This window comes from Notolabrus celidotus, chromosome 13 (assembly GCF_009762535.1).
Source record: "Notolabrus celidotus isolate fNotCel1 chromosome 13, fNotCel1.pri, whole genome shotgun sequence".
Classification (NCBI taxonomy): Eukaryota; Metazoa; Chordata; class Actinopteri; order Labriformes; family Labridae; genus Notolabrus; species Notolabrus celidotus.
Genome location: NC_048284.1, coordinates 16,377,927 through 16,392,888, shown reverse-complemented (window position 1 = coordinate 16,392,888; position 14,962 = coordinate 16,377,927). Strand labels below are relative to the sequence as shown.

Below are 14,962 nucleotides of genomic sequence, written 5' to 3'. Positions count from 1 at the left end.
GTTCGATCTGTGTTGCAGTACGCTGGGCCAGATGTCACTGAATTTCTGGTTTCGGAAAGCGGAAGTAAACAACGGACAAGCTGATAGATAAACTGCTTTTTTAGCATCACTTATGATTTTAAAACTTAAGAAGTGGTTTATATGAAATTTAATAATTTTCACAGCAACCAAAAACTGAGTTCCCCCCGTGAAAAAGTAAGAGCACTGTGCATTGTGGGAAACAGTACACGAGGGAGACTGGTCCGATGCATACTGTGAAATTTTTCTGAATCAGTAGACATCCGGGTAGTTTTGGCATAGTAGGCGGTTTTGAAAACAGCCTCAGCCTCTCTGGAAGGCCCTTTCATACCCAGTCATGTTACTAACCTTTTGCAAAGTAACCTGATTAGTTGGGAAATTTCCATTCAGGTGTTTTTTTTTTTAAGCATTACACAACTTTTTCAGTGCTTTGTTGTCCCTGTCTGAACTTTCCTGAAACCTGTTGTGTTTGCTCTATTTTCATGTAAATAGAGTTCAAATGATTTGCAAAAAATCACATTATATTTTATCAACATTTTACACACAGACCCATATTTTATATATATATATATATATATATATACACAGTTAACTGTGTCAAATATAAAACTATTCTAATAAAAATTATACACAGATCTTACATTACTCCACAAACTTAAATGAATCCAAATACTTCTGACCTGTGCTGGCATGCTTGTGGTGGGAATGGCACACCTATGCACTTACTGTGGTTCTGTCCAATGGTTGAAAGATTCTGGACCCAGGTAATCAATATTTTACAGGTTTTAATGAATGTTCATATCCCTCAATGCCGGATGTATGAATACTCGGAAATATGATGGACACTATACAGCCAAGAGCAACCAAACGCATTGTTGCTTTAGCTTTCTTGTCTTTGAAAAAGACAATACTTATGAACTGCAAAATTTGCAAACCGGACCGCTACAACATACAGAAGTGGCTTGCAGAGTTTTTGGACTTGCTATCGATGGAGAGTGCAGCCCTTAAATCTAAGTGAGCATACTGAACTGGCTGCCCTATGGACCATAATCAGAGAAAAGCTTGGACCATAACCAGAGAAAAGCTTGGAGACTACATCCCTGAATATGTAGGAATGGCATGTAAGATTATTGTAATCAAAATAATAATGAAAAACTGTACTAATGTTGCCCCCCCCCCACAATTGCAATTTATTTCTGCAGTAATGACCCTCTGAGTGTACAGTATTCATGACAACTGCTTACAAGAACACCACTTAACAAAACCATCATTAAACATTCTTTAAATGTTTACATCATGTGTATAAATACTAAATGGGTTACACTATGAAAACAAAACGTCATGCTCATAAAAATAACAGTAAGTCTTACCATCATTGTCGATGTCCATCTGTCTGAAGATCTTGTCTGTCCTTTTCTCTGGTGTTGATTCATCCTCGGGCATCTTCATCACTGATGACACCATCTTGTAAATCGCCTACCAAGATAAGAGGAGTTGATGTTATGAGTACATTAATAGGGTTGATAGCAAAGAAAGAAATTACTATTATATTTTTTTTATTTTATCATGTCTTCTTTTTGACTTAAGTTTACGGGCTGCTTATCCCTCAATAAAATGTTATGCTTTATTTTCAAAAGATATACATATGGAATTTGCAGTTGTATGAATACATTATTTCTTTTTGGCCTATGTTTTTTTTTTTTCTCCTTTGTTCCTCTTTTCTTTTGCTAATTTTTATTACTTTTTTTATGTATACTCTGTCTTGAGATGTAGGAGGGATGGGGGGTTAAAGGGAAGTTAAAAGCTTTTCGTGAGTGTTTTGCACTCAAAAGTGAAAAAAATAAAAATAATATTGAAAATAATAATTATAATAATGGAATTGATTGTTGATATAAAGTTTTCATGCAGAAAAGATGAAGAAAAACATTCCTGCCTGACATATTTGTTACCCCTATCGTGAAAAGGCTGACCTGTTTTCTACAGCCACCTGGTAATGACAGTGCTCATCCTGCTGCGACACTCACACTCAGTCACTCTGAACGGACTACAGCGTGTTCATTTGTATCTGTGAAGACTAAACACATCTCAGACCATGATAAGGTCAGCGCATTTAGTACTGAGGAGGTGCTTCTGCTAAAAAACACAGAGAGCATGCTGCAGTTAAAGAAGCTCTTGAATGCTTCTTTTTCTTACATTCATTTGTTTCCACAAACACAATGGACTGAGCTAATATTGATATGGCCCTGCAGGCCCGCTCAGCTCCACACATTGGAAAAGTAAATATAGCCACAGTGATAAGAAAATACAGAAAGGGCAGCCTCAGCCATCGTGTGATGTGAGGAGATCTTGGACATTCAGACTTTCAGTTGAACACTGAATCTAAAAGCTGTCTGTAGACAAAAAGGTTACTACATATGACACATATATTTTGTGGATTACTAATAGAATTAGTCATTTAATTTAAATGTGCAATCTTTCTCTTATTTTTTTTATTGCTATTTTAACATATATTTATCTTATTTGATTATTTATTTATCTATTTATTTCTTGTATTCACCTGATCTTGTTAACGCTACGGTATATTTAACTTTTCTTTCCACTATTACTTATTTTATTAATTTTACTGCATTTATTTTATTTTTTAGTATTTTATTTATAATCCTGCCTTTTTAATTTTACCATTGCTGTTGTTTTCTGTCTCTGTTATTCTGTGAAGCACTTTGGGCTGCATGTTTTTATGTATGAAAGTTGCTTTATAAATAAAGTTGAGTTGAGTTTCTACCTTTTTAATAATCATTGTGCAACCACCAGCTACATTTTAAAGTCTGTATGAAAAACACAGGCACCTAATCAGGTCAATTTTTGATATTTTAGATGATGCAGGGTAGGCAGATGCTGACCCACATCATAGGTAAGGGACACAGAACGGTCATCCATTCAGAAAATCCCTGTTCAGTAGTTTGAGTCATACACTGTGTCCTCACCTGAACTATTTCCAGCATCTCTGCCCGGCTGATGTAGCCGTTCCCATCCAAGTCGTACATACTGAAGGCCCAGCGCAGCTTCTGCTCCAGCCCGCCGCGGGACGTCACACTCAAGGCGATGATGAACTCCCTGAAGTCGATGGTGGCATCCCCGTTGGTGTCGAACGTGCGGAAGACGTGCTCTGCGAACTTTGAGGCGTCTCCGTAGGGGAAGAAATTGGCGTAGATCTTCTTGAACTCCTCCACGGTTAGGTGGCCGGTGGGACAGTCCTTGAGGAAGCCGCGGTACCACTCCTGCAGCTCATGGTCGGTGAACTCTGTGTTTTCTCTCAGGTCGTTCAAGACCTCCGGCCGCAGCTTGCTGTTCTGTTTCCCCATGATGCGGCACTCTCAGGTAGGCAGATAGCTGGGGGTTGGTGTTTCTTCCTCCTGCTGTCCCCTATTCCACTCTCCTTGTCTTTTTCTGTCAACGTCACCGTCTGCTCTGCTTTCTCTGCTCCTGCAGGAGACCAACAACCCTCATTAATATCCTTGTATGAATACCATAAATGATGCATGGGGTCAATAAATCCTCTCAGCTTGCTGCAGTCTTTTATCATAAAACATGTGATGAAGATGCTCCTCACACAACTGAGCTGAGGGATCAATCTGGACAGCTGGGAAACCATACACAGAAAAAAAGAGATACAATTACAGTTTCATGAGGTTATAATATGTTTGTGTGTGTGTGTGTGTGTGTGTGTGTGTGTGTGTGTGTGTGTGTGTGTGTGTGTGTGTGTGTGTGTGTGTGTGTGTGTGTGTGTGTGGAGGGAATGGCCTGGTCTCCGTGGATACAGTATGTGTCCTCAGACACGGTGTTTATTTATCGACCCTTCACTGCATGGTGGAGGGACAAGTGTCCTGAGGCATTGTTTTTTGTTTGTTTTTTTAACAATAAAGCCACTTTCCAAGCGGTCAGGCTCATTCTGACTGCTGTTACTGAAAAGGCCAGATTATAATCTCCTCCTCCTTTTATGTGAAAACGAATATTCTGATTGATTCAGAGCAGGTGGAGCAAATAGGGACAATAACGATGGCTTAAAAAAAGAAAAAAAAATACCATTGCAAACGAGGACACTGAAGCTTCTGGCCACCTAGGCCTATTCACTTTCTTTCACCATGGGAACATTCTCTATTAACAGGAAATGAGGATGCATATAAACCACAGCAAAACCATAACAGCATAATAGGTATCAGATGGGAGGCCTTGTGCATGCAGCAGGCTGATAAAGCAGTGGCAAACATTAGTGTCAGGAAGGATAAAGGTTAAGACACTTGAAGGTACAATGATTTTAAAGACAAGAAAAGGCGAGTGGATGTGGACTCTTTCAATAATTCTGGAGAAAAATATACGTAATGTGATTTATCTTCTACTAAAAATGTAGTTTACTACCCATTAATTTACAATTTACAATGAGGTAAATTAATACTATATATTTTTAATTCTATTGATCATGTAAAATGTGTAGAATAGAATAGAATAGCCTTTATTTGTCATTGTCAGGTGTTCAACACTGGAAAAATGCCCCTCCAAAAACAAGAAAAAAAAACTTAATTCAAGGTACTTTTACCTTGAAATAAGCAGAAAAAAAATCTGCCAATAAAACAAGTGAAAATTAGTTTGGTAAGCTTTCTTAAAATAAAACGTAATATTTAGAAAACTGTGATCTTAGAATTAGCTGGGAAAACTTATTTTAAGCAATATTTTAAAGCTTAGTGTCTCAGAATAAGCCAGGAATGTTAACAATTAGTATCTAATAAAGATTTTTGCACTAATACATTTCATGTCAACTTCTTCATGTGAGATATATTCACCTTTACTTGAGTTGTATTATAGCGGCACTTCTCTAGGTTTAAGACCATCTTGTACTTGAAATAAGATTACAAAGTTAAATTTGAGCATTTTGAGATATAATGTCTCTCATAGTGAGCTGGATATACTAATATTCAGTCATGTTGTTTTTTAGGATAAGCCAGCTATGCTCAAATGTAGGTGTCTCATTGTGTGCATGTAGTTTGAGGATGTATATTTTTATCTGATTGAGGAGAAACAGTCTCTGAAAACTGTAACCCACCCTTAAAAAACAACAACTTTTCTTTCTTTCTTTCTGTTATCAATGGAGCTGTTTTCTGATAGATTCTCCAATAAAATGCATTTATCTGACTTCTACAAATAAGATCTCAGCTTGAAAAATGTATGAAATGTAAAACAAACCTTGTTTCTTCTAAATTACAACTAAAAACAAGATCATTTCAAGATTGTTTGACTTAAGATATTTAAGATGTCTTAAAACAAGTCCCTCTATCTTGCTCAAATGTTACTTGTTAAGTAAATTTATCTTAAATCAAGTGGGATAAGACATTTTAACAAAAATGAGACAATCTCACTTGGTAAGATTTTGAGTTTTTGCAGTGAATGAAATTAGAAGCGCTGCTCCTGAAGGTGCATGAGATAAATACAAATAAAATGAAAACAGGTAGAAAATATGTACAAGAGATAATAAAAATATGGAATAATATAAAACAAATGTCAAATATATACAGTCAGCTCGGGAGAAGGTATTTGGGTTAAGGATATTGCACATTATATGAACAGTTTTCACAGTTTATTGCACTTGATATGAATATTATTACACAGTAATAAATATTGCACTTGAGGGTTTATTTAGTAGGTGTAGAGCTGGATGTGATCACATTACTTATTTGCCTCTGTAGATAGAAATGAAAGAGATAAATGTAGCATGGTCAACATTTAAAAAAAAAACATCTCTGAAAATGAACAGTTGAAATGTGAGTGTTGCTCTCTCCTTTTTGGAAGTCGTGGTAAGAAATTGGCTTCAACCTGAGCCAGTCTTTTTACAACATGTATCTGGTAAAGTGTGTGTGTGTGGGAGGAACAGAAAAAGAGATGAGCGGGGGCAGGGATGAAGAAAGAATGGAAAAAAAGTATGACACATAGGAGGAGAATTTATTTCCAGCTATACTACATGAGCCCCCTTTTGTAAATATGTGCGCTTCAGTTGCATAATAATCTCTCTGAATGACACCTCCACTCATCTGTTCCCTTTAATGACTTTATCTGACAGAGAGATGCATTATCCCTGTTCTCTCTCTTTTTCAATTACTGCAATCCCATCTCTCCTGCGATATTGGCACCAAGATGATTCTATCTGGTGCAGAACAAAATGAGAGCAGTGTGAATTTGGATGAGGTCTTTGCTACGCAGAGACGTCTCCTTTCTTATAATGGTCACATGGGTGTCATTTCCAGGTTTGAGGAACAGCTGGAGACACAAACTCTTAATGTCATTTATGGATGGAAAATAAATCAATGAAGAGATGCACAAAATATTAACACATAACAATGTCCTACAACTCTTCTTTTTGTGTGGTTGTGTCCTTCAAAAATATGGTTAAAAAAAACGTTTCACCAATGTGCAGAGGCGTGATTAAAGAGGTGTGAGGTGTGATACAGGCGCCCTTTGGAAATCAAACTGCACCACAAATTCCTAAACTATGATTGGCTGCTGCTTTGTCACTGACAGAACTTACATTGGAATCAGATATTCAGACTGTGTTGTAATTGGCCACTAGAGGCTTTCTTTGCATTCAGTTGTAGCACATCTATTTTGGGTACTTTAAGTAGTACAAAAATAATATGTATGCAGGAGAGGAATCAGTGTGCAGGAGTATGCCTAAAAATTCTGATGGACTATCTGTCAAAAATACAGTTATTTGCATTATTTGGGTCGTGACTACATAACTAGAAAATGCATTTTTGACATTTAAGAAGTGTGCAGGAATTTTTAAATGCTTGAAATTGTGACTTTGGAACATTCTTCAAAGAATCAAGAGAGTTTTTTGTGTTATAATCATAGACTGTAAAAAATATGGACGTAGTATCCATAACGTCACCCATCTGTTCCTGAGCGCTGTTTGGAAGCCAATCGTCGGCAGGAGCCATATTGGAAATACAACCTAACCAGGCAGAGTGTGACGTAAAGGGGTGGAGTTTGAGGCTCCTAGCCAACAGCTATGTGTTCCCGTCCAGGAGTCAAGTCAGTCATGTCCTTATTTGGGCAAAAACTCATAATCTTAACATCTTCGGAACCGTCGCTTTAGAAAAAAATTCACCCTCCGTACAGTGTTGGCAGATAGAGAAATCAGCTACGTAGAGCCAAGCCGTTTTTTGAACCAGACTGTAAACATGTTTATTAATGCTGCAAAGATCGTCTTTTTTGAATTGGTGTGTATGTGGTTTCCAGTGTTGCTGCAGCCAGCCTCAAGCAGATTCTCGATGAATTGCAGTTTATAACACTTCTGCATGGGCTTCATAGTTTGAGACCGGAGGTTGCTGCTTGGGCTCAACCTAACCAACAGCTACAGCGTTCCTGCCTGTCAATCCATTCAGTCATGTCCTTAAATGGGAAAAACTTGTAATCTCCATATCTTCTGAACTGTTAGAAAAAAAATTCACCCCCTGTACAGTTTGTTCCGATCATAGACTGTAAAAAAAATGAACGTTCCGATCGCTCCGCTGGAAGTGAGGCTTCCACAGAAACTCTTCCCCCTGGTGGCTGGCTGCAGTATAGGTCAAAAACTCTGTCTCCCCCATTCATTCGAATGGGGCTGCAGTCAAAGTTTCAGTCAAGGTTGATATCAGTAAAGACAGTGATGGTGTTATCATGAAAGTCATGCTTTAGTGTATGCACATACTCCCACATAGCAAAATTGGTCTGGCCCAGTTCTGGCCCACAATACACTTAGACTCGGCCAACATACCGCAAAGAATGACGTCCCTTAAGTGGCCCAGATATAGTTTGCCAGAGACGGCCCACACATGGGCCAGCTTAATCACAAGCTCAACCTTAATCGGCTCAGATACGGCATGGACAAATCTGGGCCACATAAACCAAGCCACAATTGAGCCAGATGTGGCATGCCATCATATATACAATGCCATCATTGCCAGACCTGGTCCACGTCCGGTTGACATACCACTTGCCATGCCAGCAGTCAGCCAGCCAGCAGTGCCGGCTTGACGCCAGATCTGGCCCAGACCTATCAGACCAATTTTGCTATGTGGACTTTTGTCACCTCTGCATGATCTAGTGCCCAATTTGGGCCAACCCATCCAAAAATATCTCGACACACCTCTGCCAATATGGTGGATGCAATTGGGTAATTTACGATGACATGCCGTCTAAATACTTTGAATTAAACACTTTAATTCTATATCCTTTTCTTGATGACTCTAATGAAATAAAACATGACTCATGTTCCCACAACAACTGGTAAGCATTACCTAGTGACGGTTGTGATCTAATCTAAACACTAGGAATGATCTGCTGATGCACAGGTTGATCTATTTAACTTCACAAGTGAAAAACTATGTTGAATTAACAGGCAGAGATTCGCCAAAATCACTAGGGTTCATCTTCCTGGCCCAACAATGGCCTTTACAAACTTCATGACAATCCATCAAAGAAATTGTTGGGATATTTTTAGTCCAGAGCTAAGTGGTAGATTGAGCCATTAACAGAATAAAATTGCTATCCCTGGAGCTATGCTGCTAGCCTGGCTAAAAATAGGCTGTTTCAGATGAGACTGGTTTAAAACAGCGCTCAGTCTCTTATTGTATTTTCAGGTAGTAAAATGCTAATGAATGACTATGTACTGCTTGTTCCCACTTTCCAGCAAGCCTTAACGCAACAGAGCTAAATCAAACTGATGGTCACACTGAGAGTATAAAATCCTTGTCTGCTTACTCTGTTTTGACAGAGCTGTGGTATAAATTACACAGTGCCCTGCAGGCCTGACCGTTGTCCTTCCGCTCTAGCATACAACAGGATGAGGAAGCGGCAGCACCTCATCAGCTCTTGGTCACATGGACTTTTCCAGGACAGCTCAGTGTGTAGTCAGAGCTAGAGCAGACATAAATATGGGCGTTGCTATTTATTCCCCTCAAGCACACAAAAAGCCACATACAAAAAACCCCAACAATATTCACGGTTTGAAGACTGAAAAGTGCCGCAAGGATGTGTTGAAGTAGCTCTCAAGGTAAATTAGGAACTTTCGCATCCAAGAGAAGAAGTAAAGCAGTTTGGGCTTCAGAGGAGAAATTGCAAGCTTGGGGTTGCAAGACAAGTTTATGACTTCTACGAACCGTTTAATCATGCCTCTTTGAGCCAAAAAAGTCAAAACAGAGACATAAAGCAGGGATTGCAATTTAGACTAACTCCATATTACCCAGTGACTTTTTTTAGGGTCACAAAAACAAAGAAGGTGAAGTCTCGGTGCATTTTGCATTAATATGTTTACTTCAATTTGCATAAAGAATGGAAGCAGTTGCTTTATGAGCATTTGAGACGTCACAGGGATTTTGTAAGTTTTCACAGCTGAGTGCCAGACAACCCTGGTGTCATTTTTTTCATAGTTGAAACTTGTTGCAGTGGAACATTCTTCAGAATGTGGTCAAAAATAACTGCTCACGCTCCTCTACAGAAAGCATCACGATCTCCCTGCCCTAAACTTGGAGGATACACTGTAATATTGTCGGCAAGTACAGTTTGATACACAACAGCCCCTCGAGATTCCCTTTCTGCATTCAATATCTGCAATCCCCCCCCCCCCTCAATTACACAGCAACAGTCTCTCCCTGAATCATACCAACCCCCATAGCCATCCGTGTGTTTCCTCTGGTCCACTTTTTCCAGAGGGTTCACTCTCTAATGAGACTGTTTCACACAGGCTCCAGAGCCGCAAACATGTATCCCCCCTCCTCCCCAAAGCTACCACGGAGACTCTGTAAACCTTTGACCAAGCTGGGTTCACTGCTGTTTTCAGTTTTTAAGGGCCAACTCATTTCCTGGCTGACGCTTCGTGACAAAAAAGAGAAAGCAGTTTTCTTCTTTTCACAGATGCTCAGTAGTTTCTGTGCGGTAAAAAACACGAGGGAAGTTACAAGGCGTGTTGCGTTACAGTAAATATGTTTATATGTGTGGGAGGATGTGGGCAGCAAAAATGCAGGTACTACAACATCATAGTGCAGCAGGCAAAGAAATTTGAAATATGTAGTAAAGGGACTCACTTTTTTGTCAATGCACTCTTTTGTAAGGAAGAAATCCTGAGCTCCAGCTTATATAGTATCCGTGACGTCACCCATCTGTTTCTGAAGCACTGTTTGGAAGCCAATCTTCGGAGGGAACCATATTGAAAATGCTGAACTCAACCTAACATCTGCTGAGCTAGTGTGAGGTAGATGAGGCGGGCTTTGAGCCTCCTCGCCAACAGCTACAGCATTCCCGCCTGTCAGTCAAGTCAGCTGTGCCTCTCATAATGGGAAAATTTAAATCTTGTTATCTTTGAAATTGCCGCATTATGAAAAATTTCACCCCACGTACAGTGTGAGCCGATCAAGTAATGAGCTATCCAGACACATGTTTTTTGCACTGTAAACATATTTATTTCTGCTGTAAAGATCGTCTTTTTTGTATTTGTGTGTATGTGGATTCCGGTTCTACCACAGCCAGCCTCAAGCGGACACCGAGCAGCAACCTCCGGTCTCAAACTATGAAGCCCATGTGGAAGCGTTATAAACTGCAATTCATCGAGAATCCGCTTGAGGCTGGCTGCAGTAACACAGGAAACCACATACACACCAATTCAAAATAGTCGATCTTTGCAGCATTAATAAACATGTTTACAGCCTGGTTCAAAAAAACGCTTGGCTCTACGTAGCTAATTTCTCTATCAGCACACTGTACAGGGGGTGAATTTTTTTCTAAAGCGAAGGTTCAGAAGATGTTAAGATTATGAGTTTTTGCCCAAATAAGGACATGACTGACTTGACTCCTGGACGGGAACCCTTTACGTCACACTTTGACTGTTTGAGTTCCGCATTTCCAATATGGCTGCCCCCGTCGATTGGCCTCAAAACAGCGCTTCAAAAACAGATGGGCAATGTCACGGATACTACATCCATGTTTTATACAGTCTATGGCACACACTCGGGAAACTGCAGATCCCAACACATCCACATTGGCTTCAATTCTTGTGGCCAAAGGTTGCCGCGTGATTGTGACATTTTGACAAATCTATTTGCAGGTTTGACAACCTTGGCGCCCCCTGTGGTCAAATTGGAGGCTACTTTCTCTTCACTTATTTTGTCCTATGCTTCATTAAGTATTTTATCCATTAACTTCGAACAGAAAAATCTCCTTCTGCCTTCTTTGAACACTACAAAGTATCACATGGACAATGTTAAATATAAAGGTTTTATTCAGTGGCCTACCACTAATTGCTTTGGCAGCAGCAGCAGGCTCAGGCATTAAAATCATCTTTATAGAGGAGGTCAATATTTATGATTGTGGTCTCAAGTGATATAAAAGCAGCTTTGTCCCAGCAGCCATCAGCATCATAAACAAGTCTCAGTAATACAGACTGATGTTCTCCACTTTTTTTTAAGTATTTATGGACCTTTTTATCTTGTTTTTTACTGGTGGCACTTTCTTTCTTTGTTTTATCTTGTTTTTATTGACCAATGGTTGATTTTATGTCTACCTTGTTTTTATTGATTTTGCTCTTATTGGTTGCTCATTTCCTGTTTTTAATGTTTTTATTAAGGACTAAAGCACTAAGCACTTTGTCACTTTGTTTGTCATGTATTGTCCTGTGCTGTTTGTTGGGTTGATGTTAAAAGGAGGCTGAGTCACTGCAAACAAAATCTACTTATGGGTACAAATAAAGTAACCTTGAACCTTGTTTGCTTTTGAAGCTCATAAAGAGCCAGCAGTGAGAATTTTTGGTCTCTTTCAAAACCAGCTCCTCAAAGGAGCTTTAAATATTTCCTGCTATAAACATTTCATAGCCTAACTAGCTGGTTGATTAATCCAAACATCTATCAGTTGGTGAAGAATACACCCTCCTTGTTGTTATTCTTTAACCCACTGGAGTAAGTTGGATTTTTTTCCATCCCTAAATAGAACTGACATTTCCCATTCTGAGCGCTACAGAAACAGGTCAGAGAAAACATTTCTCATGTTGCCATTTTTGAATGGAATGTAAATCAAACAAACGGGACGAGGGTTCAGAGCGCGAAAAGAAAGCAGACTCACTCAAAGCCTGTAGAGTATAGTGTGCGAGCAGAGCAGCACCACAGCCTGAGGTACTGCGTGTACTCCAGGTAACTAAGGCAGCATCAGGTGGGTGAGGAGTCAGCAGTGTCACAGGAAGAAAAGACTAAATTAGCTCTCCAGTTATTTTCTTTTTCAGCGCTGTTTCGTGGCAGTCTTCGTGATCCAGTGTCAAAGAAAATTGTACAGAAGATCAGGATGAAGTCCCCTGACACACCAGTAGTCAAGGCAACAGGATAGTAGTGCACCGACTTACGAGAGGAAGGCAGTGTAGCTATCAATCAGGGGCACGTACAGGGCAGAAGATATATTAAGACTCAGGGAAAAAAGAACATTTGTAGTGTTCGCTTCTGCTCCATGTGGCTGTTGTGTTTTAAATATTGTTTTTTGAATACTACAGTTTTCTCATTCAATCTCAACAAAGTTTATGAACATTTTAAATAGAAATGTTTTAGTTAGCATCCACAAAATACACTCCTTTTTGAGGAAGCAGTGAGTTTTCAAGTGAGAGGGTTATTTTAATTTTGGATCCACACTCTTCACATGTTGGCCAAAGTTTTTTGGGTTTTAAAAAAAGTGGGAGTTGTAATAAAAGCAGCAGTGTGTAGTATCGTTATCTATTTTTCTAAGAACTGGGCAATAACTCAGATTTTTTGTAGAGATCAAATGTTTTTAATTCAAATTTTTCAAAAAATGAGATGTTGGTTTGTTGAAGTGCATTCATAGAATAAGACTGAGATTATGATCTATTGGCTGAGAGGAACCAGAGTGAAATAAATAGGCTACAAACATGGTCGCTGCAAATTAATTAAAACCGAGTATTAATCACTTAACTTTTTCTTAAATGTTATATTTACAAGTTATTCACGTGTTAGTATAATACACACAGGTCTAGTGGAGTTCACTCAATATGTGTGGAAGAAATGCTCTTATATAATAATGTATATAAAGTTAAAGCCATTGTGCATATATGCTAACTGTAGTGTACTGTTGATAAAGGTAGATTCACTTATTATTATTTCAGCTATACTACCAGTCAAAAGTTTGGACATACCTTCTCATTCAATGGTTTTAATTCATTTTAATTATTTTCAACATTGTAGATTAATACTGAAGACATCAAAACTATGAAATAATCTTGTTTTGCCATAATATGGATTAAAACAGTAGTCAAATAGGGCTACCCATTGTGTACTAACCCTACCTCTGAACAACACAAGTGATGGTCTCAAACACATTAAGAAGGAAAGTCATTCTACAAATTAACTCTTGACAAGGCTCATGTTAATTAGAAACCATTCCAGGAGACCACTTCATGAAGCAGACTGGGAGAACAGCAAGAGTGTGCAAAGCTGTCATGAAGGAAAAAGGGGGCTACTTTACAGAATCTAAAATATAACACATATTTTGGTTTGTTTACACTTTTTGTTCATTAAATAATTCCATATGTGTTCTTTCATAGTTTTGATGTCTTTGGTATTAATCTACAGTGTTTCAAATAATTAAAATACATACAAACCTTTGAATGAGAAGGTGTTTCCAAACTTTTGACTGGTAGTGTACATTGCACAGCTCTACTGCTACATTTACTTGTGTAGCCTACTATATGTATTCAGGGTTTATGTTAGTTAAAATTTTACTCATAGGTGAGGAATACTTTGGAACTGTTTTAACATTTTCAAATTGTAGGTGTGATGTAGGCTAGTCCAGTGCATAGACTGTAAATAAAAAGTCCAGTGATTCTCAAATGGGGGTACCCCTAGGGGTACGTGGGAGTACTGCAAGGGGTAAATGTAAAAAAAAAAAGAAAAAAAAGTTGCATCACAACAAATAAAAAAAAAATCTGATTAAATACAACTTTATCAACAGAATTGAATTTGTATTTCAGTGCAACATCATATAGGGCACTATTTCCAAATTGAGCATATTCACTCATAAAATATATTATTTGCAAAACCATCAAAGGTACTAGCTGCCTCAATCTTTAATTATTACAGAAAATATTGCACTACATATAATTTGTGTCATCTTTCATTTCAATGTTATTATGACACTGTAAAACCACATGCATACATTTATTCATGTTACTTTCCCATATTATTTCCTGAAATTTTTTCTCTGCCGTACAGGTACTTGGCTGAAATTATTTTTGAACAGAGGGTACACAAGCCAAAAAAGTTTGAGAACCCCTGTCATAAGCTTTTAAGATGACTTAAAGTGTGTTTAAAATTTTGCTCATAAGTGAGGAACACTTTAGAACTGTTTTCACATTTCCAAAGTGTAGGTGTGATGTAGGCTATAGTCATTCATGGGTGTAGCCCCTGTAACACCCTCCTGTGTCTTGGGGAAACTGACACACAGCAGTCAAGGGCAGACTAAAAACCACTGAGCAGCATTAACACTCCGACTGAGTTCATAAAGGGATGTAAACTTACCTGCTTGTAAAGTAACGGCTGTCTACGTAGTCTTCCGGTTTACAAGTGAACACTTTGTAAAGCCCCCTTCCACACGTAATGACGTCACCGAACCCTATAACCGTTATAACTCACGAACCGCAGCACTGTAACCTATCACCTCCTCCCGTTGAAAACAGTCAGGAAAAGTCCAACACTTCAGAATGTAAAGATGTTCGAGTTACTTTATCTCAGTCCGTCATGTCCGGATAAAAAATAACTCTATATTCAGTCAAACAAGAATAAAATGGGTTTTCCTAAGCTATGTTCTTATTTCCTCGGTCCTGCCTCTACTTCTCGGTGTAGCGGCTTTATCAGTCAGTGGAAGAAGATGT

At 38.6% G+C, this 14,962-nt stretch overlaps 1 protein-coding gene across 1 annotated transcript in view; it reads right to left on the bottom strand.

The window, feature by feature from the left end:
• The window catches only part of hpcal1 (hippocalcin-like 1), a 20,286-nt gene extending 5,324 nt beyond the window's left edge, over positions 1 to 14,962 (bottom strand). Inside the window, exons 1-3 of the mRNA XM_034699674.1 lie at positions 14,610 to 14,962; positions 3,003 to 3,501; positions 1,389 to 1,494 (exon numbers count right to left, since the gene is read on the bottom strand). Of these exons, the coding sequence (XP_034555565.1) occupies positions 1,389 to 1,494; positions 3,003 to 3,380 (484 nt within the window). The 5' untranslated portion in view covers positions 3,381 to 3,501; positions 14,610 to 14,962. The remainder of the gene's footprint in view (positions 1 to 1,388; positions 1,495 to 3,002; positions 3,502 to 14,609) is intronic.